The sequence below is a fragment of the Mandrillus leucophaeus genome, unplaced genomic scaffold (assembly GCF_000951045.1).
Source record: "Mandrillus leucophaeus isolate KB7577 unplaced genomic scaffold, Mleu.le_1.0 Scaffold360, whole genome shotgun sequence".
Classification (NCBI taxonomy): domain Eukaryota; kingdom Metazoa; phylum Chordata; class Mammalia; order Primates; family Cercopithecidae; genus Mandrillus; species Mandrillus leucophaeus.
The window spans coordinates 1360386-1387427 of record NW_012103810.1 but is presented as its reverse complement, the minus strand read 5'-3'; the positions used below and the strand labels follow the sequence as shown (position 1 = coordinate 1387427).

The 27042-nt window shown below is 42.2% G+C and overlaps 1 protein-coding gene across 1 annotated transcript in view; it reads right to left on the bottom strand.

Moving 5' to 3' along the window:
* The window catches only part of TENM4 (teneurin transmembrane protein 4), a 792673-nt gene that overhangs the window by 192924 nt on the left and 572707 nt on the right, over positions 1 to 27042 (bottom strand). Inside the window, exons 10-12 of the mRNA XM_011989697.1 lie at positions 15769 to 15939; positions 8778 to 8992; positions 6932 to 7142 (exon numbers count right to left, since the gene is read on the bottom strand). Coding sequence (XP_011845087.1) covers positions 6932 to 7142; positions 8778 to 8992; positions 15769 to 15939 — 597 coding nt within the window. The remainder of the gene's footprint in view (positions 1 to 6931; positions 7143 to 8777; positions 8993 to 15768; positions 15940 to 27042) is intronic.

The window sequence follows — 27042 nt, the reverse complement described above, 5'->3', positions numbered from 1 at the left end:
GGGTGCAGCACACCAACATGGCACAGGTATACATATGTAACAAACCTGCATGTTGTGCACATGTACCCTAGAACTTAAAGTATAATAATAATAATAATAATAATAATACAATAAAGAAAGAAATTAAAAAAAAAAAAGATCCCAAGGGCAGCAGAGATGCTGGGGGTGGGGACAGTGGGGAGCCCTGCCCTTCAGTGAGCAGAGACATTTACTGGCAGGGCTAGTCTCCGAGTCTGCAGATGTAGTGCTCTGATACTCCTAGCTCTCTTCCACTCAACAGAATTTTGGCCACAGTCTGTCTCCAATGTGCTGACTTGAGCTCCCTTGGCCTACAATTCATTCCACTTATACCAGATTGCTCCAAATAAATCACCATATCAGGGAGAGGTAAATTCACAGGGTGCTTTTCCAAAGAAGTGTTTCCATTAGAAATTTCACAAAGTGTTGCCAATGTCATTTACAAGAAGGTTAATTTATTACCAAGAGACCTCAATTCTTCATTGCTGTATTTATATCTTATAATTCAGAGGAAGGGGATATAAGGAGAGGTGGAGAAGGGACTTATTAAAAACCAAAAATCACTCCTCAATCATTTTTCTTAGTTTCTTCATTTAAGTAGTGCAGGTTTTTACACAAATTATGGTATATAATGTCAGAGATTTTTCTCTCCAGATCTTTGTAAATGCACTCAGAGGCAAATACCTAATCAAAGTAATGGAAACAAAGAAATAACACAGTCCAGTGGTCTTTGGAAAATCATGAAGGACCCAATTTTGGTGACCCTTGGAGATAGGAATTTGGGTGAATTTAGGTGAAGTATCGAGGCATACCTAGAGAAAAAGAGGAATGGATTGTAGGGAAAGCAAACCACTAGCTAGCATCACTGAACAAGTTCTTTGTCCTTCCTCACACCCTCTTTCCCTCCCTCCTTTTCTTTATCCTTCTGAAGTCACTAAGTTCACTCCCAGTAACCTCCCTTGACCACATAAATTCACGAGCTCTCGTTCCAGGTCTCATCAGATAGAACTTCTAGCTCTAATCATTTTATTCCCTTGCTCAAAAGCCTGCCATAGTGCCTAATACTTAAATAATAAACGTTTTGCTTAGCGTGGCATTTAAGGCTCTCCTTGATAACTCATTTCTCTCCTTTAAGGCATCCTGTGCTCCAGTCAAACAGAACTGCTGGCTTCTTATAGCCAGCTCTTACTTTTCGGCCTACCGAACTTTACTCATGCTGGTAGTACCTACTATCTGGAATAATTTCCTTAACACTTGCCCTCCCATTTTCCTTTTTTAAATGTAAAAATTTCACCCATTCTTTAAGGTCCAAATTAAATGTCACTTCATCCAGAAAGCTCTCCTTGACCCATCCAGCTAGACAAGTCCTCACCTTCCTTCAACCCTCGTGGGACTTTGATCCATGACTCCAGGAGAGACCATTCTTACTCTTTTCCTTGGCTTAGAGCTATTTATTATATAAATCTTTCATCTCCCTTAATCTGGACTATGAGCTACTTTTGCCAGAAGCCATGTCATACCTTCCCTGTAGCCTCAGCTTGGGTAAGAACAAGGATGAAATACTTGTTGGATAATGGAAAGCAAAGAGGAAGGAGAGAAGGAGGAATAGAGGGAAGAAAGAAACTAAATCTGCTTCTAATCCCTGGACATAAAGAACAGACTGATTTATAGTAACTGCCTGGACATGAACAAAATGACTTTTCTCTTCAGTGAGTACCAGGGAGGCCAGAGCAAGTTTCTCATAAAAATTTGCAGTCTCTACATTTTCTAACAACAGTTCTCATTTCTTTTCTCTAGGTTTCTAAATCCACTGCAGGGCACCTCTGTTATGTTCCAGCCTGGCTCACATTGCCACAATGTCAGGCTGATCTGTCCTCTATGCTTCAGCATCAGCCAGAATGAAAAGATAGCATGCTATCTGAAGAATGAAAGCAGTACAATACGAACTTGTTAGGTCTTGAGTTGCAAGCAATACATACAAAGGTATTTTTACTTTTAAAATTTTAGATGTGAGAATTTCCTCATGGTCTTCTTAATGACTTCTCAAGAAAACTTATTGGGTTGATGTAATATGGTTATTAATAATTGAAGGCAAGTTAACAAGGGGGAAATTACATTCCATATAATACAAATGGAAAAAATATTTAATAGTAACAGTGAAAAATAGTGAGAGATTATGGTATTGTGCGGACAGTGTGGGATATGGAGACCAAGTTTCATCCTAGCTTTGACCTTAACTTTGGGCTAGTCAACCAAGTTTTCTGAGCCTTGATTTCTTCATCTGTAAAGTTGAGGTCAACATATCTATTGTCTAAACTTCTTGTGAGGACTAGATAACATAAAAAAGAGAGTTAAACGTGGTCCTCAACACACAATAGGTGTTCTGTAAATATTTGCTGAGTGAATGAATGAACAGATGGAAAACAGAAGTAAGTGATACCAAAAATGGCAGTTTTGATACTGGGAAGAAGGCAAATTGCTAAAGGAGGAGGATCATAAGCTTTGGAGTCAGACAGATGCAAATTCATGTCCTAACTTTTCTTTTAACAACCCTGAACCTTAATTTACTCATCTGCGATAGGGAGGTGATAATAAAAATAAGAATAATCATCTCATGGAATTACTGCAAGCCTTAAAGAATGTATGTGAAAATGCTTTGCAAACTGCAATGAGTGAATTACAGTTCAGCTAGTGATACACATTCTCCTCCTTCGTTCAACATCTGGGGTCAGCCAGGCAATCCACCTCAGCCCAGCCAGGACCAGAGTCAGTACGCTCGGATTCTGGATCTCCACCTGCAGGGAAAGCCTGTTGTTTCTGAAAAAAGCTTCCACATTTTATTCTAAAACTTGCTTGGTTTCAGTGCTCTGTGTGTGTGTGTGTGTGTGTGTGTGTGTGTGTGTAAATGCATCTAGTTCACCGGGAGCTCTGTCAACATCAGGTCTCTGTGTGTATATATTTGTGTCTACGGTTTGTAAAGTGCTTTTAGATTTTTTAAAGGCAAAAGTTAAACTCATTTCATTAAAAAATCCTCAGCTGGATTGCATTAAATGGAGGGAAAAGCAAAAACGTACACAATATAGCCATTTGTGAAACACAATTATTTCTCCTGTTACTTAATTACAAACAGACATAAATACTCTGGATTCTGACATCTCAGATCTTCTTAAATTCTAGATCCGCATTTTGACATATAATGAAGGAAGGGTTGGATTCCAATTTGTGTGTTAAGCAAACTCGAGAGTTACAATTATATATTGGGACCATAATGACTTCACTAAAACAAGACCTAAACTTTTAATTAACCTGCCAAGACAAATTACAACTCATAGCTCAGAGGTAATGATCACAGACAGCTGAGACTCAATGCCAGGGACTCTTGGGGAAAGAGGGATTAATAGCAACATCAGAATCAGTCTGTTTTCATATTAGAGAAAAAAACAGTATTCATTAAACCATCACTGTAGCTTGAAGGGAGACAGACAGGTCAGAAAGGCAGCAAGAGAAAGGTGGAAGGAGAAAGAGGATGGGAGAGAGTATTAAAACAGCTTCCATTTATTGAGTGCTTGTGGTAGCTCAGAGCCTGTGCTAAGCACTTTCTATTTCTCTGTTTAATCTTCACAATGGGGATTGCAAAGTACTATTGTTCCATTTTCCAGACAAGAAGAATGAGGCTTAGAGAGGTGGCATAACTGTCTCTGGTCGCAGAGCTAACATGCGACAGTGGGGAAGGAAGGAATGGAAAATAGTTCTGGTACGGCATCTGTCTTCAAAGCTTCCTTGACAGAACACCGGAATCAGGATCCCCTGGCTTTACTGCAGGCCTACTGAGTCATATTTTCTGGAGAAAAGGCCCAGGAATGTGAATTTTCCCCTGGTGTCCCAGGTGATTCTTTTATTCAACAGTGTTTGAGAAACATCTGTGAAGTACTATATCCACTCAAAATGTGGTCCACAGCAGCCTTGGTATCACTGGGTGAGGTTGGAAATGCTGAATCTAAGGTCCCACCCAGATCTGCTGAAGCAGAATTTGCATTTTATCAAGACTTTCAGGTGGTTCACTCAAGTATGAGAAGCATAGTATGACTCAGTGGCCCTAAAATACATTACAGGGTTAAGAGGAAGTGAAGACAGGTGTCCACATTTAGGTGAGAATAGCAGAACCAGAGGGAAAAGCAAGACCATCTCCCTAATTATGACAAGACAGGTTAGCAAGCTCTGACAAGCCAAGGGTTGGAAAAGATGCCACACTGTGCCTATGGTTTATTCCTCTATGATGTGTATCCTAATTAAAAGTGGCTTTCTTCTGGGGTTTGTATTAATATCCTTTCATATTTATGCTGTTATTAAAAATAAGGAATTCTGATTGTAAAAGTCCTTAGTTTTGAACAAGTACTACTCTATGCTTCTTTGTAAACCATGCTTAAGGGAAATCAGGCCATGAGACCATGAAGCTGTAACTCGGGCACCACCACGACTTGATGATCATGTCCCTAAACTGTTGCCATCCTATCTGGAGAGGAAAAAGAATCAGGGCCTGTAGCCTCCCAAACCCTGCCAAGTGACAGCCTAACAGGATGACGACCAGACTGGGGCCTCTGATGACAGGGAACGGGCTATACTGTTAGCCTTAATGTCACCAGTGACTCTGAGCTGCAGTCTCAAATACCAGAATCCTGAAAAACTAAAAGTTGGGAACCCCAAGTGATTTGTGTAAGGTCAAAACCCAAGTTTGTGCTGGAGACTGAAAATGGAGCAAAATCCCTGCCACAGTTCACAAGAAGGTATCCGGGCAGGAAACCAACAGTACCACAACTGCCTGACAGTCGCTGGCGCCAATCCTGCCAGGGGAGCTTGTCCCCTCATTCACTGCGTGACACTGCACCCCGCTGGGCTGGATGCCAGGAGGCAGATAAGATCCTGGCAAAGCCCTGTCCTCTAGGCACTCAGAGTCCAGCGGCTCAGACAGATATCTCTAAAACAAGGACTGTACAAAGTGGTAATTTCTACATCAGAGCTAGTTGCCTGAAAGCCTCTACCTCCTTCATTTTGCCAAGAGAGTAAAATATTGAGCCTGTATTTAGAGCAGAAGCTTTTTAGCCACACCCTGTATTTAATGGGAAGATACTTTCTGTCTCAACACAAAGGGTAAAATTTCAAGTAAGTGGGAAATGGCCTGAAAATGACTCCTGTTTAAAAGTAAGAACCAGGGGCTGGGTATGGTGGTTCATGCCTGTAACCTCAGCATTTGAGAAAGTCAAAGTGGGCGGCTCACTTGAGCCCAAGAGTTTGAGACCAGCCTAGGCAATGTGGTGAAACCTCATCTCTACAAAACATACAAAAATTAGCTGGGCATGGTGGTGTGTGCCTGTGGTCCCAGCTATTTGGGAGGCCGAGGCAGGAGGATCACTTGAGCCCAGGAGTTCAAGGTTGCAGTGAGCCCTGATTGAGATACTGCATCCCAGTCCAGGTAATAGAGTGAGACCTGGTCTAAAAAACAAAAAGTAAGAGCCAGGGTCTTGTAAGAGTTTTGGAAACCTAGTACCAGATTCAGAGATTTTTTTGGGTTTTGTTTGAGACAGCGTCTCAGTCTGTCACCCAGGCTGGAATGCAGTAGTATGATCACAGCTCACTGCAACCTCAATCTCCTGGGCTCAAGGGATCCTCCCACCTCAGTCTCCTGAGCAGCTGGGACCACAGGCATGTACCATCACACCTGGATAATTTTATTATTATTATTATTTTATAGAAATGAGGATCTTGCTATGTTGCCCAGGCAGGTCTTGAACTCCTGGCCTCAAGCAATCCTCCTGGTTCTGCCTCCCAAAGTGCTGAGATTATAGGTATGAGCCACCACATCTAACCTGGATTCACACATTTTTATCAGACTCCATTTTTCCATGTCAGAGAGACTCCTAGTCAATGACTGAGACAGAGAGTTTTCAGGTGAACTCCAGAGCACGTAGAACTGTTCATTAAGCAGAAACCCCCTTCCCAGGTGTTCTGTTTAATGCAGTTATATTCTTCCATAACTTTTATTTTCCTGTAGGGAATTTTTATCTCCAGGCTATGTCATAGGGCTTCTAATATAAACTCAGAAAAAGATGTTTTCTGACCCGAACCGCCAAGACCATCACGTCCTCCAGCACACTAGGGCAGTCTAAGAGGTGGACACATTCTGTGCAATGTGTCAGTAAAGAAGAGAAACTCTTTAAATAGGGTACCAGGCTTCCCAGAAACCCACAGGCTTCTGCGCTGGCCCAGGGTCTCAGGGCGAACTGGAAGCTGAGGCCCTCTTCCACTGCAAGGGACAGTGAAGGTGTTAAGCACTCATTTAGCACATTAGGGCCCATTCTTTGTCAGAGATTAGGACATCTCTATTCTCAACAAAACCCCAGTCTGACTGATGGCATGGTTCATCCAGCCTTTTGCACTACCGTTCTTACTCTCTCTTCAAGCCTGTATCCTCTTTTCTCATTGGCCAGGGGTTGTTGGCTCCAAAACAAAAAAGAATGAAAACCAAAACAAAACCCAAACCACAAACAGTGAGGTGAACCAAGTGAGACTCTAAAGACAAATACGTGGGAGAGAAGTGCCAAGAAGAGAGATGTTGCATGTGTGTGGCTTGTCCAGGATTCGTGTCTCACAATTCCACCCCCATCTTGAAATGCACTGCACACCAACCACCGACAGCAGGAGACAAGCAGTGGGCGACAGCCCTGGGCTCAGGTGCCAGTTCAGAAGGGCGGGCGATTCCTTGTGCAGCAGGCCCAGTCAGGAGGGTCTCCTGCCAAGCTCCGGGGCCATCCACAGCTCGGACATCCCCTTGTCAGTGTCAGTCCCAGAATCTCCATGCGGCCTCCCACCCAAAGAGACAATATCCCACAGCCTCCAGAGGGTGTGGCTCCCTTACCAATGGCAGTGGTGAGAAAGGAAACCACTTCTGACTCCTTTCCGTCATTGTAAAAAGCCAGGTGCCAGATTCCTGAATCCAAATACTGGATGAAGCCTGTCTCGTGGCTGGAGGGGGGCACAGCTCCCCGAGACTGGCGTGGGGTCCCCTCCAGGCTCCGCGCCTCCTGGGTTAGGAGCCTCCTGCCATCCAGCAGCTCCACAAAGTCAAACTGAAAGACAGAGCAAGCACAGTTAGCAGTGGGTCTGTTCCACCACGCACCAGTGTCCTTCCCGGGGCTTCTCCTGGAGAGGACATTGGGAAACACAAAGAAAGGTAAAAAGGGCCCAAAGAGGCTAAGGGTGCAGGAAGGTTGATCAACCAACTCAACCCTTCCCCAGATCCCATTTTTTTCATGGTGATATTCTCCCGGTTCTCCTGTGAGTGAGGCATAATTAGAGGATTATTTTTTACTCTCATTTTATTTTAGTTCTTTTTGTACCGGTGGTGAGTCTTCCCATGGCTGAGTCTGTACCAGGACAAGCTTTTTTTCAATGCCGGGTGTGTGGTTAGAAACCCAGCCACTCTACAATTGGTTGAACTCCATGCAAGTCATGACAACAATCTCAGGGGGTGGTGGAGGGGAGCAGAGGCAGGTGGCTAGGACTGCGATTGGAGCATTGGATGTGATTGGAACATCAGTCATGTGCAAATGAAAATTTGATCTATGTCTATTTTCCTTTGGTCAATGGTTCTTTCTGAATGCTCTAGTTTTAGGGAGCAAATTTAGGGGAACTAAACTGGATTAGCTCAAAATTCTATCAATAATTACATGCTGTGTCAAATGCAATTGCCAATTGATCAGAGACTGCTCATATGAGACTCCAGAAAAGTCAGTTACACTGTGTTAACAACAAGTAGGTGGTTAAGTCCTACTGGCCTACTAGCAAGCAAATTGAGTAGTTATCTAGCAAGCTAGCTAGCTTTAAAAACCAAAAAAGATATTTATTCAATTTCATGAAAAACTGTCTGGAGATATGAGGCCAGGACTAGCATACCAGTCTGCAGTCAATAGGGGCTTAAGGCTCTTCTGTGATTCCTTCTTTAGCAAACATACCGTCTTTTAACTAAAAATCTTAAATAACTAGCAGGGCTAGGAAGACTGCATTTGGCCTGGGAATGCCCGATGGATGCCTATGATTTACATTACTCCAGTTCCAGAGCTGGCAGGGCCTTGCACAAGTGTCTGTTGTATATTAATCATGATTGGTAATATGTCAGTCATCCTGGACAAGGTTTTTTCATTGTTTCTGGTGTGCATGTGTCTGAGTCAATGTGTAACCCTGAAGGAGAGAAGGAATGAGAAAGACTAGGGAAGAAACGTTTATTCTGAGCCAGGTCCTGCACTAGCTGCCTTATAAATGTTATTCTTTATTCTTCACAACAGCCCTGCCTAGTGGGTATTGTTATCACCATCTGATAGATGAGGAAACTTGCTCTGAGAGTCTAAGTGATGGAGCCAAGGTTATAATGCTGATAACAAGAGGATTCAAACCCAAATCTGTCTGATTCTAAACTGCATGCTTTTTTCTCCAGATCACATTTCCTGGATAATTTAACTTAGGAGACTAGGTAATAGCAGAAAGGCTGTTAAGAGATTTTCTAGAATTCCTTCCTCCTAAAAAGCCCGTGATATAACCTTACTCATCTGAAAGGGCGGGTCTGAGAGGGAGTACATGATGAATGGGCTATAAAATATATAAACGTCCCTTCAGGCTTAAGGCTCCGGATTGGGCTTCCTAACTTTGGGTTAAGATTTGAGGTAGGAGCCCATGCAGATCAACAGGGTATGTGGGGTTCTGGTTACCTGTGTATGTGAAGGAGGGAGGCCTTTTCTGCCATAAATGCCAACCAGGGCTGCCTTTCCCAGAGACACATTGAATTTCAGATGCACAGGATGGTCTATGAACACTTGAGATCTCCAGAAAGTGCCAGGAGGAATCTTCTGGGAAGCTCGCCTCCCCACATCAATTTCTCCAGAATCTATGAAACTGTCCTCTGGAAAGAAACTACTGGGCTTTCCTACCAAGACACAGGGAAGGGAAGACAAAGACATCTCAGTTAGCCACATGGGAAACGAGAAAGCAGGGCATCTGAACACCGGGACTCTCCTTAGCCTCACACCCTTCTCTACAATGTTCTGCTGTCAGCTTCCTCCCCACCCTGGCCCTCCCCACATGGAGGAGGAAAAAGGTCCAGAACTTTCTTTCCCCCCAGCGATGCTCAAATGATTCTGCTAAAAATACGCACTCTTCCAAAGCAGTATGGGTCCTCCCCAAGGGCCATCTGTTTACTGCATAATTCCACAGCTTGTTAAGATATATTTTGATCCTAAAAATAATCATTTGTGGTCACATGAGAATAGCTCTGTGATTTGGTGTGTTAAGGGGTGCATGGTAAAATAGAAAGGATAGGGGAATGAAGTGTTATTAATTTTCCAAGTCAGAATGATTCCCCAGCAGTGGGAAGCATGACTTGGTGGAGTAAGGTATTTAAAAAGCTCACTAATTTATGTACATATTGGAAGCCAAATTCTGAGGCTAAGATAAATGGATGGGGGTTGTGCTTAGGGCAGGGTTAGGGGCTGGGGAAGATGAGGAAAAGATACTTCTGAAAAGAGGAAATATTTCTGCAAAATGTTCCTTTGTCTTTGGATAAGCGTAAATATCATTTTTGTGCTAAAATGGGTCAAGCTGAGGGAATTTCCCAAGTTCACACACCAAGCCTATGCGATACTTGGAAATTCCACCCAGGCTCGCAACCCTGTGCCCAGCATCCATGCAGGGTACCATGAGTAAAGTCTCTTGGCCATTTCTATACCAATCAGGAGGGTGACAGCTCTCTGGGGGCACCACAAATGCAAGGAAGGAAAGCAGCTTATCAAATTCCCTCTATTTAGTAATTAAACACACTCATAGGTGAAAAATACAAACCCTAACTTCCTGCCAGACATCAGCCCCCTGAAGAGTTGAGAAGGAAGAGGAGAGACTCTAGGGATGTTAGGAAGACCACCCTTAGCACACTGAAAGACCAGCATCAAGTCAACAGGCTGTATTTTATTTGTTATTATGAAGGACTTCCTGGGTATCCTGGTTCCAAGGATTTCTTTGTGATGTTAGAGATGTTCGAAGAGACACTTCAGAGAACAAGAATTCATTTGTAAAGAAAACACACTTCGGAACTTTTTGTAAACAGCATTTGGGGAATAGGAAATTAAAATGTCTTTCTTTCCCCCTAGCTTCGTAAGACTCCTTACAAAGCACATTTGATGCTGAAATGAAGTCTGGCAGGGCATTGTTGTAGTCATAAAATATTTTACTGTTTTAAATAATAAAATTCAATTTAAATGTTAAACTTCTCCATATGTTATCATTCCCTTATAAACTCCTAGGCAGAAACATCAGGTTTTTAGCTTCAAACTGTTAAATGTTATTTTAATTAAAAATATGCCAACAAAAAAGTTAAAATGCGCACTATCAATAAAAGTACCACTAGTATTCTGTCATTAGCATGGGAAAGAGTTTGCTTTTTAATTCCTTTGTGGAAGGAATGTGCTTCAGACTTTTACCTTGAAAAATACAGATACACAAACCACCATGCTGTGATTCACAAAGTTCAAAGACAGAACCCAAATTCACAATTGATTGAGATGGAAGAGAATTATTTACATTCTTTCTTATCTGATTTTTGGGTTCCCAATACCACAGCCATTCTATATTCCAGGAGGAAATAGTCTGCCATCAGCTTTTAATTTTGCTAGGGAGGCAGAACTAAGAGGGAGAATGAAACAAAGCAGATGCCTTCTGAGCTTTTTCCTCCTAGAAACTGAAAAGAAATAAGTGCAACACTGCTAATTCCAAGGATGTGTTTCCTTTGTGAGTAGGTGGGAGTCTGACCTGATGGGATTTGAAAATTGTCTGAATTCAAATAATTCCCATGTCTGAAAATACATAACGGAAAACTGCTCCCCCATTTTAGCATGCTACCGGAGAACCCTGCACAGTTCATTTTCTCCCTCAATGAGCGTATTTTTAGGACACAGTGACTGTGTCAGCTAGGTTTTGCAGCCTTATAAGTCAGAGGTCTGCAGGCCTCAGGCATAAATAAGTTGGCTCTTACCCCAGAGGAGGTGACAAAAGGGGACTTTTCTGGCACTTTAGTATTTCACCTAGGTGAGCTGGATGGGAGGGAAGAATTGTCTTGAGCGTGTATATGCTGAAATAAAAACAGTGAACTCCACTCTAGGGCATATCCTCCAACAGGACCTTGAGGGCCTCTGGTCACCAGAGGTCTCCAAATCCCACCATAGGGACAGGCTGGGAGCTGCTGAGGGGGAAAAGCTAACAGCCTGCTGATCACCTTTACCTGAGGGGAAAGAGTCATGAGATGGGCTGGGCTGAGGATTGGGAAAGTGAAATTCCTTCCTTCTGTCTTGCTTGTTAAAAATCTGTATTGCCTTACACTTTCTGTCCTTAATTCTGAGCACCAAGCTGTGAGCACTAGGATATAAAATATCCTCCACCATGAAGCAAAAGCCACCAGTGATGGAATCATAAGGGAGAGGAGAGGCTGGAGGCAATTGGAGGCAAAAAGCCTTGTATATACAATTCTTCTTATCCCTACCTACATTCTGGAAGATAAAAATAGTAATAGATTTTAATGGTGGAAACAGCAATAAAGGTAGAGGTGGTAGTATTACTAGTGATATTGGCTTCCACTAGATGAGCTCCAAGCATGGTGACAGGTACCTTCATGTGTATCAGTTCAGTTAATTCTCAGAGCAATATTAATATCTGTATATGGAGGCTCAGAAACCTTAAGAAACCATTTTGGGATCCCTCTTTATTTATTAAAATATAGCTTCTGAAGGGATCAAATTGATGAATGGTTAACTAAAACACTACAAAGACTTTCTCAATGGTGGTGGGGTGCATTGACCTTCTTAAAGAGCAAGAGTCCAATAGGATTCACAGCCCCAGCAGGCTAAATATCAGAGCTTGACCAGGTAGATCCAAGGCCCATTAAAAAACTTCCTGGCATCCTAGGGTATTAGAAGATCATTGGTATGAATCAGGAACCTACGAACAGGTCCAAAAGTTAAAAGGCAATAGTCAGGGTCTCAAGGCATTCATGAGAAGGACACTGGGTGTCCCCAGGGACTTAACAGACACTGCAAAAAGCTTAGGTCACAATTAGGGCTCCCTACAGCGAGATAAGGCTTCACAAGGCAGATTTTACTTGTAATAGTCCAGTCCTTTGCTTTGTAAAGCTAGATAGATTCAGGCTTCCTATAGCAATGCTGTGCAAACATGCAATCATGTCTATAAAAGAAATTTCTTAATGAATTGCTAAAATGATTGGATAGCTCAGTCAAAAAGCAAGATATGGAAGAACTGAAATTTCATGCACTTCCCAATCACAGCCTTTACTTTATTGAACTGAGATATATCTATATGGGTTCTAAATTCCTAATCAACTAATGTTCTTTCCCTCCCTCCACCTTTTTGGTTCTTTTCAATGCAATAACTTGCATGAAGAATTCTTTAGTTTCCTTAGCAACTGCTTGAAATTTATTTGGTTATCAAAATAAGCTGTTCCATTTTGGAGAGCCCAGCTGAGTCTGCGCACAGCAATTTGCATGGTTCAAACTCATGGGCAATTTTTATTTCACTGCAGAAAGAAGAAAATGCTATCTCAAGCCCACCAATTCAACCATCAGAAATGCTTGTTTATTCAATGTGTTTTTTCCCTTCCGCATGAATGCATAACACAAGTTCTTGTGGCTTTAGTTCGAAAAGCTGCTGTATTTGGTTTCTGTCCCATCACAACCCTGGAATGGTTACAGTCATTTGGAAAATATAGTATGAACTGCAGTTTCATATTATTCTTAAACACATGATGAACATTTACAATTCTTGGATTATCATATATTAAATTCATATAAATAAGAAACATATATTCTTTAAAAATATTCAAAAATACCTCAAACCTTTGCAGAATCTGTGGCAGGGAGAGAATGTTAATTAGTCTGGACTTCTAGGATTTTAATAACTAATATGGAATGGCTTGGGATTTGAGTGGATAAGAAGAAGAGAACTAATATTTGTTGAACGCCACTTCAACATTAGGCTTTGAATGGATAGATGTTGTTATCCTTGTTCTACAGATGAGGAAGGTCAAGGGAGATGCAGTAAGTGTCATGAGTTAATAGAGTCAATATAAAGCAGGGTCAGGATTAACATCCTATATTGTCTGGCTCCAAAGCCCATTTACCCCTTTTTTATCACACCACATTGCTTTCTCCATCATTGTGAAGCAGAGACTCTAATCTTAATTGTGGAATCAGCTGTTTTCTCGAATACCCTCAGAAAGGATGAGAAACATGTGCTCACATCAGAGTTAAAGACTTTCCCCATTGAGATTATCTAGGGAAATGCATTTTTAACATCACAATGAAAAACATAAACTGAGTAGACATTGGTTTGACCAGGGCAAATGAAATGAAGAACATTGTGGTCTCACATAAACTACAGGAAGCTTTGTCCTCTGGTTTCCAGTCTGATGTATTTTTGTCACAGTGATTGCTTCTGATGCTGACCACTCTACAGCACAGTGCTGCATTGGAGGGGTTTGCAAACAGGATTTCCATTTGCATCAGTAATGACAGATAATCCCTTTAAGCAAAAATACTCCAATTAAAATAAACCAATAATCTGGTGCAATTTTATTTTATCTCTTATCTGCACCTCCTGTTCCTTGCAAAAACAAAACAAAACCTAAACAACCCACAGACTAATTTCATTAGAGCGAGAGATTTCAGATAGATCCGACTCCTGTTTAAACAATGTCTGATAGAGATCACAGAAGGAAGAAAATACATCTTGCCAAATGAGATCCTTTACCAGTTCCTTGAGGGTTAAGCATATTTTAAATCTACATTTGTACATGCTAATCTAAAGACAGTCTTCACGTTATGGTATTAACCCATGGCTTCTGACACTAGACGCTGACATGGGCACCACTAGCCAACAGGCAGGACCATGGACAGGGCCAGTGTGATACATTCTGAAGAGCCATCTGGTTACTTACATGATTCTGTTACCATTTTCATATGTAGACCTTACAAATTAGAATGCACCTTAGAGAGAATCTAGCTCAATATTCTCCTTTTGAAGAGGAGGAAAAGGACTCTCAGAAAGTGTGTTCAAGGGATTTGCTTAAGGTGATACCACAGGTCAGTGGCTGCAGCTGCACTTGAACTCAGGGCTTCTGACTTCTAACCCAGAGCTCTTCCCATGGTCCCATTCATGATCCCTCCCTCCATATCCTATTAAGAGGCAAAGAAAGTGTACATTATTTAGCATTTTAAGACTTAACATCTTTGCAAATGAGAGGACTGGCTTTGTCCCTCAAAATAGTGGGCAGGGGCTCTGTGTGGAAATGATTCCAGCTCCCACTTCCCTTAAAGATGACCAGAAGCCAAGAGTTGACTTTGGCCCTCAGAATCCTCATTTCAGAGGTCATGAGTAGATATTCTGACTAAGTATATGCCACTGTGTTAAACAAACTGATCCTTGCAAGGGCAGAGAGGCTCAGATGCTATGACCCAAAAGTCAACTGAGAGAAAAGAAGATGTAAGCAGTGAAGGTTAGAGGCAGCTATTGTCAATGTGCTGACTGAAGGGTCACAGGGAGAGAAAGCAGGCCATAGCAGGTGCAGGAGAAGGGAACGCCACACTGCCCAGAATGACAACCAGGCTGAGTTATTAGCTCAGACATCTTTTTGGGTGCCAATTTTTGTGAGTCTGTGCCACTCTTGGCTAACAGTGTCCATTGCATGTTAGAAATATTTCTAGGACATTCAGAACATGGGCCTATGGATATCCCATTCAAGAACAGCAAACCCAATGCCACCACCATTTTTATCATTGATAGGAAATATCCATGTCTCATTGTACAATAGAATTTCACATCCACATCTCCTTCAGGGTCTTGTAACCTTGGGATAAGTCAAGCGGGGAAGCTTATGGAGATAGCAAGAGCCCTGGAGTCACAGACCTGGGCTCATATCCCAGACTCTACCATTTACTGGCTGTGTGACTCTGGCCAAGTCACTTAATTAGTGCAATCCTTCGTACCAATTCTAGTTTTTACATGTAGAATAATTATAAAATAATTATACTTATCTCATAGGATCTCTGTGGGAATTAAATGTGAAATGCTTTTGACAAAAAGTTTTAAAACAAACATGCTGTACGAACACTAATGATTATTGTTATCATTGTGGATGAGGAAACCAAAGCTCAGGCAAATAAGTGACTTGCTCAAGGTCACAGAGTTAGTAAATGCCAGACCACTTGAACTGGTGTTTCTATTAAACCACAAGAGTTCAAGAATCTTTCCATTACAACACCCTATCTACCTGCCTCCCCATACCCTGCTCCCACAGATGCCCATCTGTCCCATGAGGTTTGCCCAGAGGAGCTCCTCTCACCCCACACAAAGATGGCCACCCCAGCAGTGTGAAGCCCCTAATGCTTCCCTCAAGGCATGGGATGGGATTCTGCTGAGCACCATGAGCCCTGCATGAGCCCCCCATGAGCTCTCAGTGACAAGGAACTGCAATGAAGACACAGGTGGACTGGCAGCTTGGCAGCTGGCGTGGAGTGCAGAAGGATGGAGGAAGCACCAGAGCATGGAGCTGTGAGCCAGGCACAGGACGCACACGCGTGATGGAGGGCTCTTCAGCTCAGAGGCAGACACAGAGGACTCACGACACGGACAACGCAGCAACCCTACCTTCTGCGGTTCCTTTGCCTTTCCTGTCAGGGGTCTCTAAGCCAGTGCCCCCTGAGGGGTACAGGGAGACGTCGGTTGGCACAGGCCAACTGCTGGCTGTGTCCTCCGTGATCTCATACATCTGCCCCTCCATCGGCTGCAGGTGCCAGTTTAGGCCAAACAGGTGCATGGCTGTGGTGAGCAATGAGAAAAGTCATCTTTTTCTGCTGGAGGCAGAAACGGGACTCCCAAGCCATAAGGGAAAGGTGGGCAGGGTGGGGGAACACAGACATTCAGTTCAGTTCAACAAGTAGCCCCCAAAAGGGAGCTCTTGTAGTGCCAGCCCTGCAAAGGAGACTGGGGTCAGAGAGGATCAAGGTTCAAACCCTGCCCTCAAGGGGCTCACAGTCTGGTGGAACTGGGAGTAGGCAGGATCAGGGAGTCTCAGGAGGTCTCGGTCTTTGCTTCAAAAGATAAATAACAATCTGGGGGAAAAACTGCAATTGGTATGACAATGTTAATTTCCTTAACACAAAAATAACTTGTACAAATAATAAGCAAAGTCCAACAACTCAGTAGGAAAATAGGCATTGGATAGGAACAGTTTACAGGATAAGAAATACAAATAGCTCATAATCATATGAAAAGACTCTTGGCATTATTCATAGTAAAAGAAATGTAAGTTAGACTCTGAAATACTATTTTTCACATATGGTTTGGCAAAGATAAAAAAGGTTGAAAATATACTGTATTGGCAGAGAATGGAAAGCAAGCATTCCCATACTTTACTGGTGTGAGAATATGATGTACAAAGTCTATGGAGGGCAATTTGATAAAAGCTAGTGACATTAAAATACACATACCCTTTATCCTGGGACATAAAGCTTCCAATTCTAGAAATTTCTTCTCCAGATATACTTAAACATGTACTAAATATTGTACATACAAGGTTATTCACTGCAGCATAATTTGTTATAGCAAAATATTAGAAACCAGTCCACTGATAAGGGGCAAGAAAAGTAAGTAAAATCCACACAACAAAATTGGATGCAACCATTAAAAAGAATAAAGAGGTTCTTTATATATTTTTGTGGAAAGGAAAGTATAACATGCAGAAGTTATATACTACCTTTGGGTTTAAAAATTCCTGGAAATGTAGGAAGTATTTCTGGTAGAATATGAAAGACTGGTAACAGTAGCTGTGTCCTATGAAGGATAGAGATACTATGGATCGGGGGTAGGAGGGAAACTTGCTTTTCACTGTATACCTTTTGCACATTTTCATTTTGTGCCATGTGCATATATTTCTGTTTGAAATGTATTTTCCAAGGTAGCAACTGCTAAAAAGTCTTGTACAACAATCTAGGAAGAGACCATAAGGCGTCAAAGAATGAACATTGTCCCTTGAGATATACATGCTTGAGAAGGTTAGGAAGCTCATCTCCAAAAATGTGATCTAGCACAAAATATCTGCTGAAATCCCATTTTAGGATTCCAGGCTTGGGCTTTGTCAGTGGTCCAGGTTCACCTCTTCTGATGCCCACCTGAATTCCCCATACACCGAAGTAAGCATTCAAGTCCCTGGACCCTCACAGCACCCTGGATGTAGCATTCACTCCTTTGCTTGGTGAACACTGTCTGAAAGCCCACTCCATGGCAGACTCTGGACAGCCAGAATGGGATCAGAGAGCCCCTGCTTCAATGAGCTCACAGTCAAGTAGGGAAGACAGGCAAATAACAAATTCTCTTCAGCAGGACCAGAAGGCGTAGAGGAGGGGGTGCCTGACCCGCTAGGGGGGCTAGAAGAACACAGGGAAGGACCTTCAGAGAGATGAAGGCCCATAGTAATTGTATTTACTGCGTGACAGGCAGTATGTGGGGGGAACTTGTATATATATATTAATCCTCATGGCAACCTCACCAGATCGAATTTACAGAGGTGCATATTAAGGCTCAGAAGGTTAACTAAAATTATGATAGTCATAAAACTATCATTTATTGAGTATTTAATGATATGCCAGGCATTAGGCTGAGAGCATTACAAGCAATAATTCCTTTAACTCTCTCAATAATCCTACAAGGTATTAATAGCCCCATTTTATGGATGGAGAAACTAAGGCACAACAAGACTAATTAACACACACAAGGTTAAATGCCTAACAGGTGGCAGAGTCTAGACTAGAATCCCAAACTGTTCCTATCCTGAAAACACGCACTGTCAGTCTTCTTGACGTCAAGGCCCAGGCTTGCCCACTTAGCTAGGCCGCCTCTTGCTTGGCGTACCTAGCAGGGTGGGTGTTACAAAGACATCCCCCTTTTGTACATCAGCCTCCAAGGCTTTTAAGTCTCTTTTTAGGCAGTAACACAGGATCCTGTGAGATAGAGAGGAAACTCTGTTACCTGGCCCCAGTGTATGAAGGTATCACTGATGGTGGTTTTGAGGGGCTGTGTGACTGCCGTCAAGACACACAAAAAATCTATCGAGGGGACTGGAGCACAGCATACCTGTCTGACTTCTAGTCTGAACACAAGCCATGGGGAACACACACAAGTCTGCTTCAGCCAGGAGGCCATGCTCGGGTGAAAGCAACGAGATCCCACACTTTGCTTTTTCTTTGGTTACTGTGGTGCAGGAGAAGGTGTGTGGGACCAGAGGAAAGAAACTAGTTTTGAATCTCAGCTGCCACTGCCTAGCTGCAGTCTTCTCATCTGAGCAATGAATATAGAAAGCTTCAAAACATTGTTGTATCTAATGAGGTAATACGTGGTAAAATGCTTTGCAAACTGTACAAATGTGTGATAACTATATGTGATAACCATTCATTGCATTTGTACTGCTTATAATGATAATGACAATAGTCACTGACATTTATTGAGCACCTTTTTTGGTACCAAGTACCAGGTGAGGTGCTTTGCACCGCTCTCCTCTACCTCCTATGTAGGTGACAATAATACTTTAACAGTTAACCTGCCTGGAAGCAGTGAATATTCTGCTATTTCCAAGGCTGCATTAGCTCAAAATTCTGTTTACCTTCTTACTTAATCTATGTATTAGCAACTCCAAAGGTAATGGAGAAATTGTTTGAGCTACAGACAAATCAGATATATGCAGCTAAGTGAGCAGTGCTTCTTTCCCCATTAGAATCAATTATCTCATCTAAATGTGCAATAGTGCTGTCTTGTTAAAAGGTCATGAGAATTAACTAATCCCAGAATGAATAGAACTCTCACAGCTTTGTGAAGAGAAACATTTTTATTGTCACAGCTTTCTTTTATATTTAACAAGATGCAAATAAGTCCTTGCTTTAAAAAAAAAAAAAAAAAAAAAAGGTATGTTGGGGGTAGGGGTGGGAATAAGCCAGGGGAAAAAGTGTTGCAGGTGAAAACGATCAACAGGCCTGGGGTCCCAGGGAAGTTAATGAGGGCAGGACAGTCCACAGCTATGAGGGTCGGGGAGACATGGGGCGGGGGCGGGTGTCGGCACCCCTTCCTCTCCACTGTGTCCCCCTGGCAATCACAGAGGCCAACACAGCTGTGAGGCTGGCCAGTTGTTTCCGTGGCCAAAACTATCTGGGAAAGCAAAGCTCTGTATTCAACTCCAAATTAGACTGAATCTCTCAGGAGATTTAACCATCCAAAACTAACTTCAGAGGCTGGTGAGTAGGGAAGGAAACCCAGGGTCACTGAGGTTGGGGTGAGAAATGGCTACCTGGAAAGTAAGGAGCAGGATGAAGCAGAGATTCAGAGACATGAAGTTCAACCAGTAATGTCATCTTTTTAAAAAATTTTTAATTTTTGTGGGCACATAGAAGGTATATATACTTACGGGATACATGAGATATTTTGATAACACGCTTGCAATGCATGATAATCACATGATGGAAAATGGCGTATCCATCTCCTCCCTCCAGCATTTATCTTTTGTGTTACAAACAATCCAATTATACTTTTAGGTATTTAAAAATGTATAGTTTAATTATTATTGACTATAGTCACCCTGTTGTGCTATCAAGTAGCACAGTTCTTTATTCATTCTATTTTTTTTTTTGGTAACCGTTAACCGTGCCACCTCTCTCCAAACCTCCCACTAGCCTTCCAAACCTCTGGTAACCATCCTTCTATTCTCTATCTCCGTGAATTCAATTGTTTTGATTTTTAGCTCCCACAAATGAGTGAGAATGGAGCAAAGTCATCTTAAAGCCAAAATAAAGGGGATATTTAATCTGTGATCCAAGGTTTTAAATATAAGTTATGCTAGTGACCCTTTCATTCTTTTACTGTATTGTTAGGCGGGTGGTTAATTCTATAGTCCTGGGTTAAGGGAGCGGGGAGAGGAAGGGAGAGAAGTAGTTTGCTCTGCTCTCCCCTTTCCAAAGGGCACAGCACATTCTCAGTCAGAGTCAGCCCATGAAATGCATATGATTGAGCGGCCACTCTTCTTTATCCTTTGTAATAATCAAAATCATAACACAAAAATTAGTATTATTTGAATGACACTACATGCCAAGTGCTTTATTTATATTATTCAGTTTCATCCTTATATAAAACTAGGTTGAAAAAACATTATTGGAGATTGGAAGTAGAATAGAAATAGAGCTGTAGTGATATATTCTGATTTACTCAGAGAAGTAAAGAAAGTTACCCGAGACCACAGAGCTGGTAGAAATTTGAGGCAAGTTTAAAACTCAGGACGCTGTGCTCCCAAACCAAGCTGCTTCTTTTACATATTTTATTTTAAATAGAAGATAAAATATGGGCAGCATAAAGCCAGCAGCAAATAAAATCTGAAATAAATATTTGGGGGAGAGCTGATAGTGATGACAAATATTCCCCGGCCCACATCAATCCCCATTTAAAGCTGTGTATAGCAGCCGAATGCATGTTATCCAAATGATTTGGAAGACAGAGCCATAGATTTAAAAAAAAAAAAAAAAAAGCTAAAAAATATAAATGGTTCTCCCCAGCCTGCTAAGGATAGACCAGGCCACTGAAACAATATAAATTATAATCACCGTATTCCATGTTCCCTGAAGAATGAATGGTAACTACACATCATCTGTGTTACATCACAGGATTATCTATATGATACTCTGCAGTGTGTATTTATAACTCTTGTGCAAAACCTTCCTCAAGTACACTCAAAGTGACCTAGATAAGCAACTTGATACTGGTTTTCCCGTTAGACTAGTTTGTAATTCAATGAAAAGGTGAAAAGATGCTAAGGAGTTCAGAAAAAGGCTGTGGAAAGGTAGCTGGTTCACAAGATCACCCACGCTGAAATGTTAATGATTTCTAAAAGCCAAGAGCCAAGGTGGGGGAAGTTCTGATTCTCTTGGCTCTGGTCAATCTCATCCCAGGGCTGACATTTTCCCCGTTGCCTTTTCCTGCCCAGAGAGACATGAGAGATGGCTCAGAAAGTGCAAGCTCTATCCTGACATTTTAAAGAAAGGCTCCATAGATGTTCAGACATTGAAGGCTCCCCCAGCACCTGGCCAGCAGGAGGCAATTAACAAAGTCATTATGCAGGAGTCACCAATATCAGTACAGGAGAGTTTCTGCTGTCACAACGCACACTTCCCTTCCAAAAATGGAATGCACGAACCCACTTGCATCTGTACATTAGCAGCTCCAGGGAGTGACTAGACACCTTTATAACCACAAGGAACTGTTGATTCGAGTGGCATTTTTGGTTTCAAAAGGCAGTGGGAACCAACCCAACCACGCAGCTTCCCACTTTTCTGTTTTATATTAGTGCTCAGGTTTTTTCTTTCTTTTTTTTTTTAATGACTATTTCTATGAAATAAAAGTCACTGGGGTTCTTTGACTTATGGTCCTCTAATGGGGGGAAAACTGAAAAGATAAAATAATAACAACAGAAACGACAGGTTTTCATTCCCTAGGTTATCTTCCTGGTTCTGCTACAAAGCCACCACATTTAAAAGTTCCAAACCAAGAAACTGTATACATAAGATGTACATGGCAGGATAACATAAAAAAATTGGAAGCAAACTCGATGTCTAAAAATAGGAGAACGACTTAGCTATCTTACGGTACAGGTACAGCATGGAATAGAAGGCAATCATTACAAAAAATAACTATGATAAACAGCAATGCAGGAAAATGCTTAAGATACAATGTTAAGGAAAAGAAAAGGCAGGGCACAAAATTGCATGTGTTTCCTGACTGCATCTCTGCAAAACCATGTATGCATATGAAAAACAATTTGTAAAGAAATACATAAAAATGACATCAGGATTTGAATTACAGTAGCAGGATTATTTCCTAGTTTCCAAACTCATTTCAGTGCATCAGTGTTAAAAAAGAAGCTCTACAACTTAGTTTCAGAAGCAATAGGTAGAAGAGAAGGATGATACAGCATGGGGGAGGGGTCCTGACTTTGAGCTTTTGCCTTGTGTCTGACCCCATACATGGGGAATTACATATGCTCTCTCATTCAATCTTTACATGAATCTTGAGAAACTCGTTTGACAAATGAAGAAACTGGAGGCTAGGAAAGGCTCCTCAGCTGGCCCAAAGACACACAGATAGGAAGTACTAAGGCCAAATTTGAACCCAGATCTTAAAACAGATCTGACTGGTTACAAAGCCCAGGTTCCCCTCCTGGCACATCACACTGGTGATGAGTTACAATGCCTGAAAACTACATTACAATTTTTAAAAAGATTTTAAGGCAAAGCTTTCGCTGACAGCATAGCCAGATTTGCTCTTTTGAGACAGTTTGTTAAAAGGCTTTTTTCTCAGGGACAAAGTATGGGCCCCCATCCTTTCATATCCTTGCTGCCTGACTAGCGACTGATCCCCACAAACAAAAACCATGTAGATGCCAGTAAGCAGCTTGTCACAGGCACAGTCAGTCTGCGTTTGGGTCTTTCTATAAAAGCACTCAGAGCTTGTTGAGTTACTGGTTTTGTGACTTTGGGCAAAGTACTTAGCCTGTCTGAATCTCAGTTTCCTCACTTGTAAAATGAAGCTGATAATATCTACCTCAAAGGATTGAATGAGATAATGTAATTTGCTTGGAACTATGCCTGGTACATACCAGGAGCTCAGTAAATGGCAGTTGTATCATCACTGTCATTTTGCTATGCTGATTTCCCTAATTTCTATATCTACTGAAAACTTTAAGCCAGCTCTGTGACATCGCCTTTTTTTTCTTTCTATATGTTCCCCATTAGTTCCCTTCCATGCTAGTTGTCAATTTCTTTAAATTGAGGGCCCTCACCTGCTCCCATTAGCTGAAAGACTTTGGGGATGGGAACCAGAGATATCTGTCCAATAGATGAAACATCTTTTAAAAGCATAATTGCTATAAAACAGCCTGGCAGGATCCCACTGGTGACCATGTGGGGGTAATTTTTAATCAAGTAAATATACTGCTTTTCCTCCTGTCTCTGGATAAACTTGACGGCAATAATCAGGGCTACTGTGTCTCACTCCCAAATTAAGTGTTTTCTGGAGAATGGATTCTGGCACAGTTAATCATTTGTCTGTGCCACGCAAAGTTATAGGGAAGGAGGCCTTTCAGCAAGGATTCACGGGCGCTGCTCAATGTTTCTGTAAATCATGGTGGAGTTGGTCCCGAGCCAGAGGATCAGGTGCAGTCAGCCACGGAGGCCGGGAACAGGTGAGCCCACCACCAATACAGAGGAGGAATGTCACCTTAACTGGAGGGCACTGAAAACTGGTGACAAGGCAAATTGTAGGGGAACTGGAACTGAAACCTAATTTGTACAGAATAAACTGCTATTATTGCAGTAATAGAATAAGAAAGCTGTGTTTTCTGGGCACTTTTCCCCTGGTGGGCTCTACTAAGACCTCTTCTGTATATAACTAATTTAGGAGTTGGCCACCCCCCACCAACCTTTGGACTAACCTCAGCCCAGTTATCTGACCTCTCCCTGCCAGACTCCCCACATTGTGCTGGTTCCCAAGTCAAGAAAATGGCAGCGAAGGGCAGTGGTTACGAGCACAGCCTCTGGAGCCAGAGAGACCTGTGTTCCTTCTCTGGTTCTGATGTGAACAGTTACATGACAACTTTACTCTTTTGAGCCTCTGTTTCCCCATCTATAAGATGGTGATAATAATACCTAGCTTTGAGAGTTGTGGAGATTAAAAGAAGTGATGTGCTTTATGAGCTCCTCATCGTGCTTGGTATTTACTGGCATGAATTACTGGATGGGAGCTCTCTGTTGGCATCAACATCATCTTCATTGTGTATCAAGGTTTTCACTGAAAAATGAAGTAAGGCCATATCAGGAGCTGGGGAGTGAGAAGCCTGAGTTTTTGTTCTGGTGTTAGGGGACATTGCTATGACTGACATCTCAGGTCCCAGGTACCTACCAACCCACTCACTGCACCGATGAAGAAACTCAGGTTTGATTAGCGCCTTTGTGTCAGGGCCTGGGAATGAGCTAAGCCCAGTTCTTCAGACTTCTAGTTCAAAACTCTTCCCACGAAGTGACCCTGTTATTACATTAATCACAACAGAAAATCGTGTCCAGAGCAGGACGGCCATCCTCATTGCTTGTTCTTCCATCAGGCACTGCTTCCCAGGTGAAGGGAACCATCTCCTTGGGTCTAAGGTAAGGGGAATGAACCCACAGCACAGGCCATGTCAGGCCATCAAGCAGCCCTTCCTTTAGGGCAGGGATTATTCTGGTCATTTCTGCTCCCCAGAACCTGGTCCAAAGGGGTGAAGAAGCAAGCAAGGAAAGGAAGGAGACAGAGGAATATTATTAAATCAATAACAGCTCCTACTTATTAAAATTTTACCTTGTGCATGACATAATGCTGAAGGATTCACATTTATTATGTCATTCAAACTCACAACTCTTTAAGTTAGATAATATTAGTAACCCCATTTCACAGATTAGGTGCCTCAAAACAGAGACAAGTAGTAGATATTACTACTTTAATTTTCTATCTCTAGAAAACCCAGGATCTAGAATTGTCTACAATTGTACCATTCAACATAGCAGTGCCAAGATCCAAAAGCAGATCCCAGTGATGCCAGATACGAAGTTCTTGTCACACTGTCATCAAGGAAGCACAGGACAGGCTTCCATTTCATCCTCATCAGGATAAAAATGCAGCTTCTGTCAAATCACTATCAACTGGGCAAGCGTTCAAGGAAGCGGCTCCACACAGAAGGGGCGCTTAAACCTAGTCCGACGCCCACCATCTGCCCTTCACATTCAGGCCTCACTAGTGACGCAGTGATCACTGAACCCAAAGGATCTCCTGCCTGTTCAAACCGCTCTGCTGGTGTGAGGAGTCAGCATTGCCCTTTGGGTGGTACAACACGTCACCGCCAGGTCTGGGACGGTGCCTGTTATTTCCTGAGTGTGCCATCATCACATTCCTTTTTTTTTGTGGCCCTTGTGTCCATGATGACACCATTCCCAATGCTACCTGAAGTGTCCATATAAAGGTATTCCAACTTGCAAAGGACCAGCCTTTCACCCGAGACGCATCATCCCCTTCCTCACCTGTGCTAATGATCAAATGAGGCAGGAGAGAGAAACGTGTGTTTGGTTAGTGCTTGGGAGCTCACACAAGGAGAAGGTGCTTGTTGCTATGCTCCATTCCCATAGCTACTAGAAAATGTAGCGCTCCTTGGCTGTATAGCGCAACCCTCCTGTCTTCTGATTTTCTTTGGCGCGCCAGCCATGCAACTGATTTTCTTCATGATCAAAGTCAACTAGGAGGTGGTCCCCATTGTACCTCAGATGGAGTTTTAATTTGTGTATGTATTATTAGGACAGGCCTTTTCCCTTTGGATCATTCACTTCAGCAAGAGGAATGAGGGCAGACAGCTCAACGTGGAGCCTGCCACCTGGATTTGTAACTTGGGATAATATTTCTTTATAATGAGAAACATTTTGAATTAGCACTTTAAAATTGCACAGAACAGAGTGTTTGATGTCCCTCCTTTACTCCCTACAGCTCCCCAGTCTCCAGTCCCACGGGTATTTTCCAGTCCTTGGGGACCATATCATATTTTCCTGTCCCCCCTGCCTTTATCTGTGCACAGAGCAAGGCACTTACATGTGAGTTACCTCTGCTTCTTCTTTGATTACACACAGACCTTTGGTTTGGTTTAGTCTGACTAAAACGAAGAAGCTTAAGGCAGTAAGGAATTCCAGGGACCATGATGATGATAATGTTAACAGCCACAGACATTACTTGGAAGCTATGCTGTACCGAGCACTGTGCTGAGTGTTTTAGAAACAGTATCATTTAATTCTCACAAAGCCCAATGAGGTAAGTATTGCTATTACTCTCATTTGTAAGATGAGGAAACTGAGGCTTAAAGAGGTCTATCAACTTGTCCCACGTTACTGTCTAATTAGAGGTAGAGACCAAATTCAGATCTGAGTTAAGTCCAGATCGAACCTGCCCCCAATCACTATACCACACTGCTTTTCTGATTAGGTATCAAGCTGTGGAAATGTTAAAAATGGAAAACAAAAACAAAAACAAAAAATCAACATTGCCAATCTCATTGTTATATCGACCTACCTTTTTACTCAAATTTTGTTGGCAGTATTTTCCAGAGACTAGACACTTGACATAATATCTCTTCAGAATGGAAACAATGTTAAAAGAGCATTTTAAATGTGTGTTGAACACAATATTCAATGGTCTACGTTACTTCTGCCTGCTCAGGAGTCTCACTCTGTGTGAGGAGGGATTTCTCTGTCCCTCGAGCCTGCCTGCCCGTCCAGCCTCCATGCTTTTGCTGATACGATGTCCTCTGCTTGAACGGTCACCACCTTCTCTATTAAGAAAAAATTCCCCCATCCTTCAAGATGTACTTCAAATATTGCCTTTTCTGTGAGGATTTCCACCATCACTCCCAGCCAAAAGTGGCCACTGCCCCCAGCTCTGGGCCCTTATCATTATTTCTGCCCCTCTCCCATAAACACTGCCCTCATGGTATGCACACCTGTGCTTCCTGTCCCTTGCTGGTTTCTCTACCAGGCTTAGTACCCAGTGGAACAGATCTGTAGAGACACAGCCAGGCTCCCAGCTCTGGCCCTTACCAGCTGTCCATCAACAGGGAAGTCACTTAACCAACCTGACTCTTAGTTTTTTCATCTGTGGAAATGGAAATAATAGAAAACCATCTCCCAGGCTCTTGTAAGAATTAAATTTAATGAGGATTCTTTAGAGATTATAAAGTATATTGAAAATATAAGGCATTATTATTATATTGCTTAATAGTTAATGAATGAAAGAACACCCAAATGTCCTAATGTAATACAGTCTGTA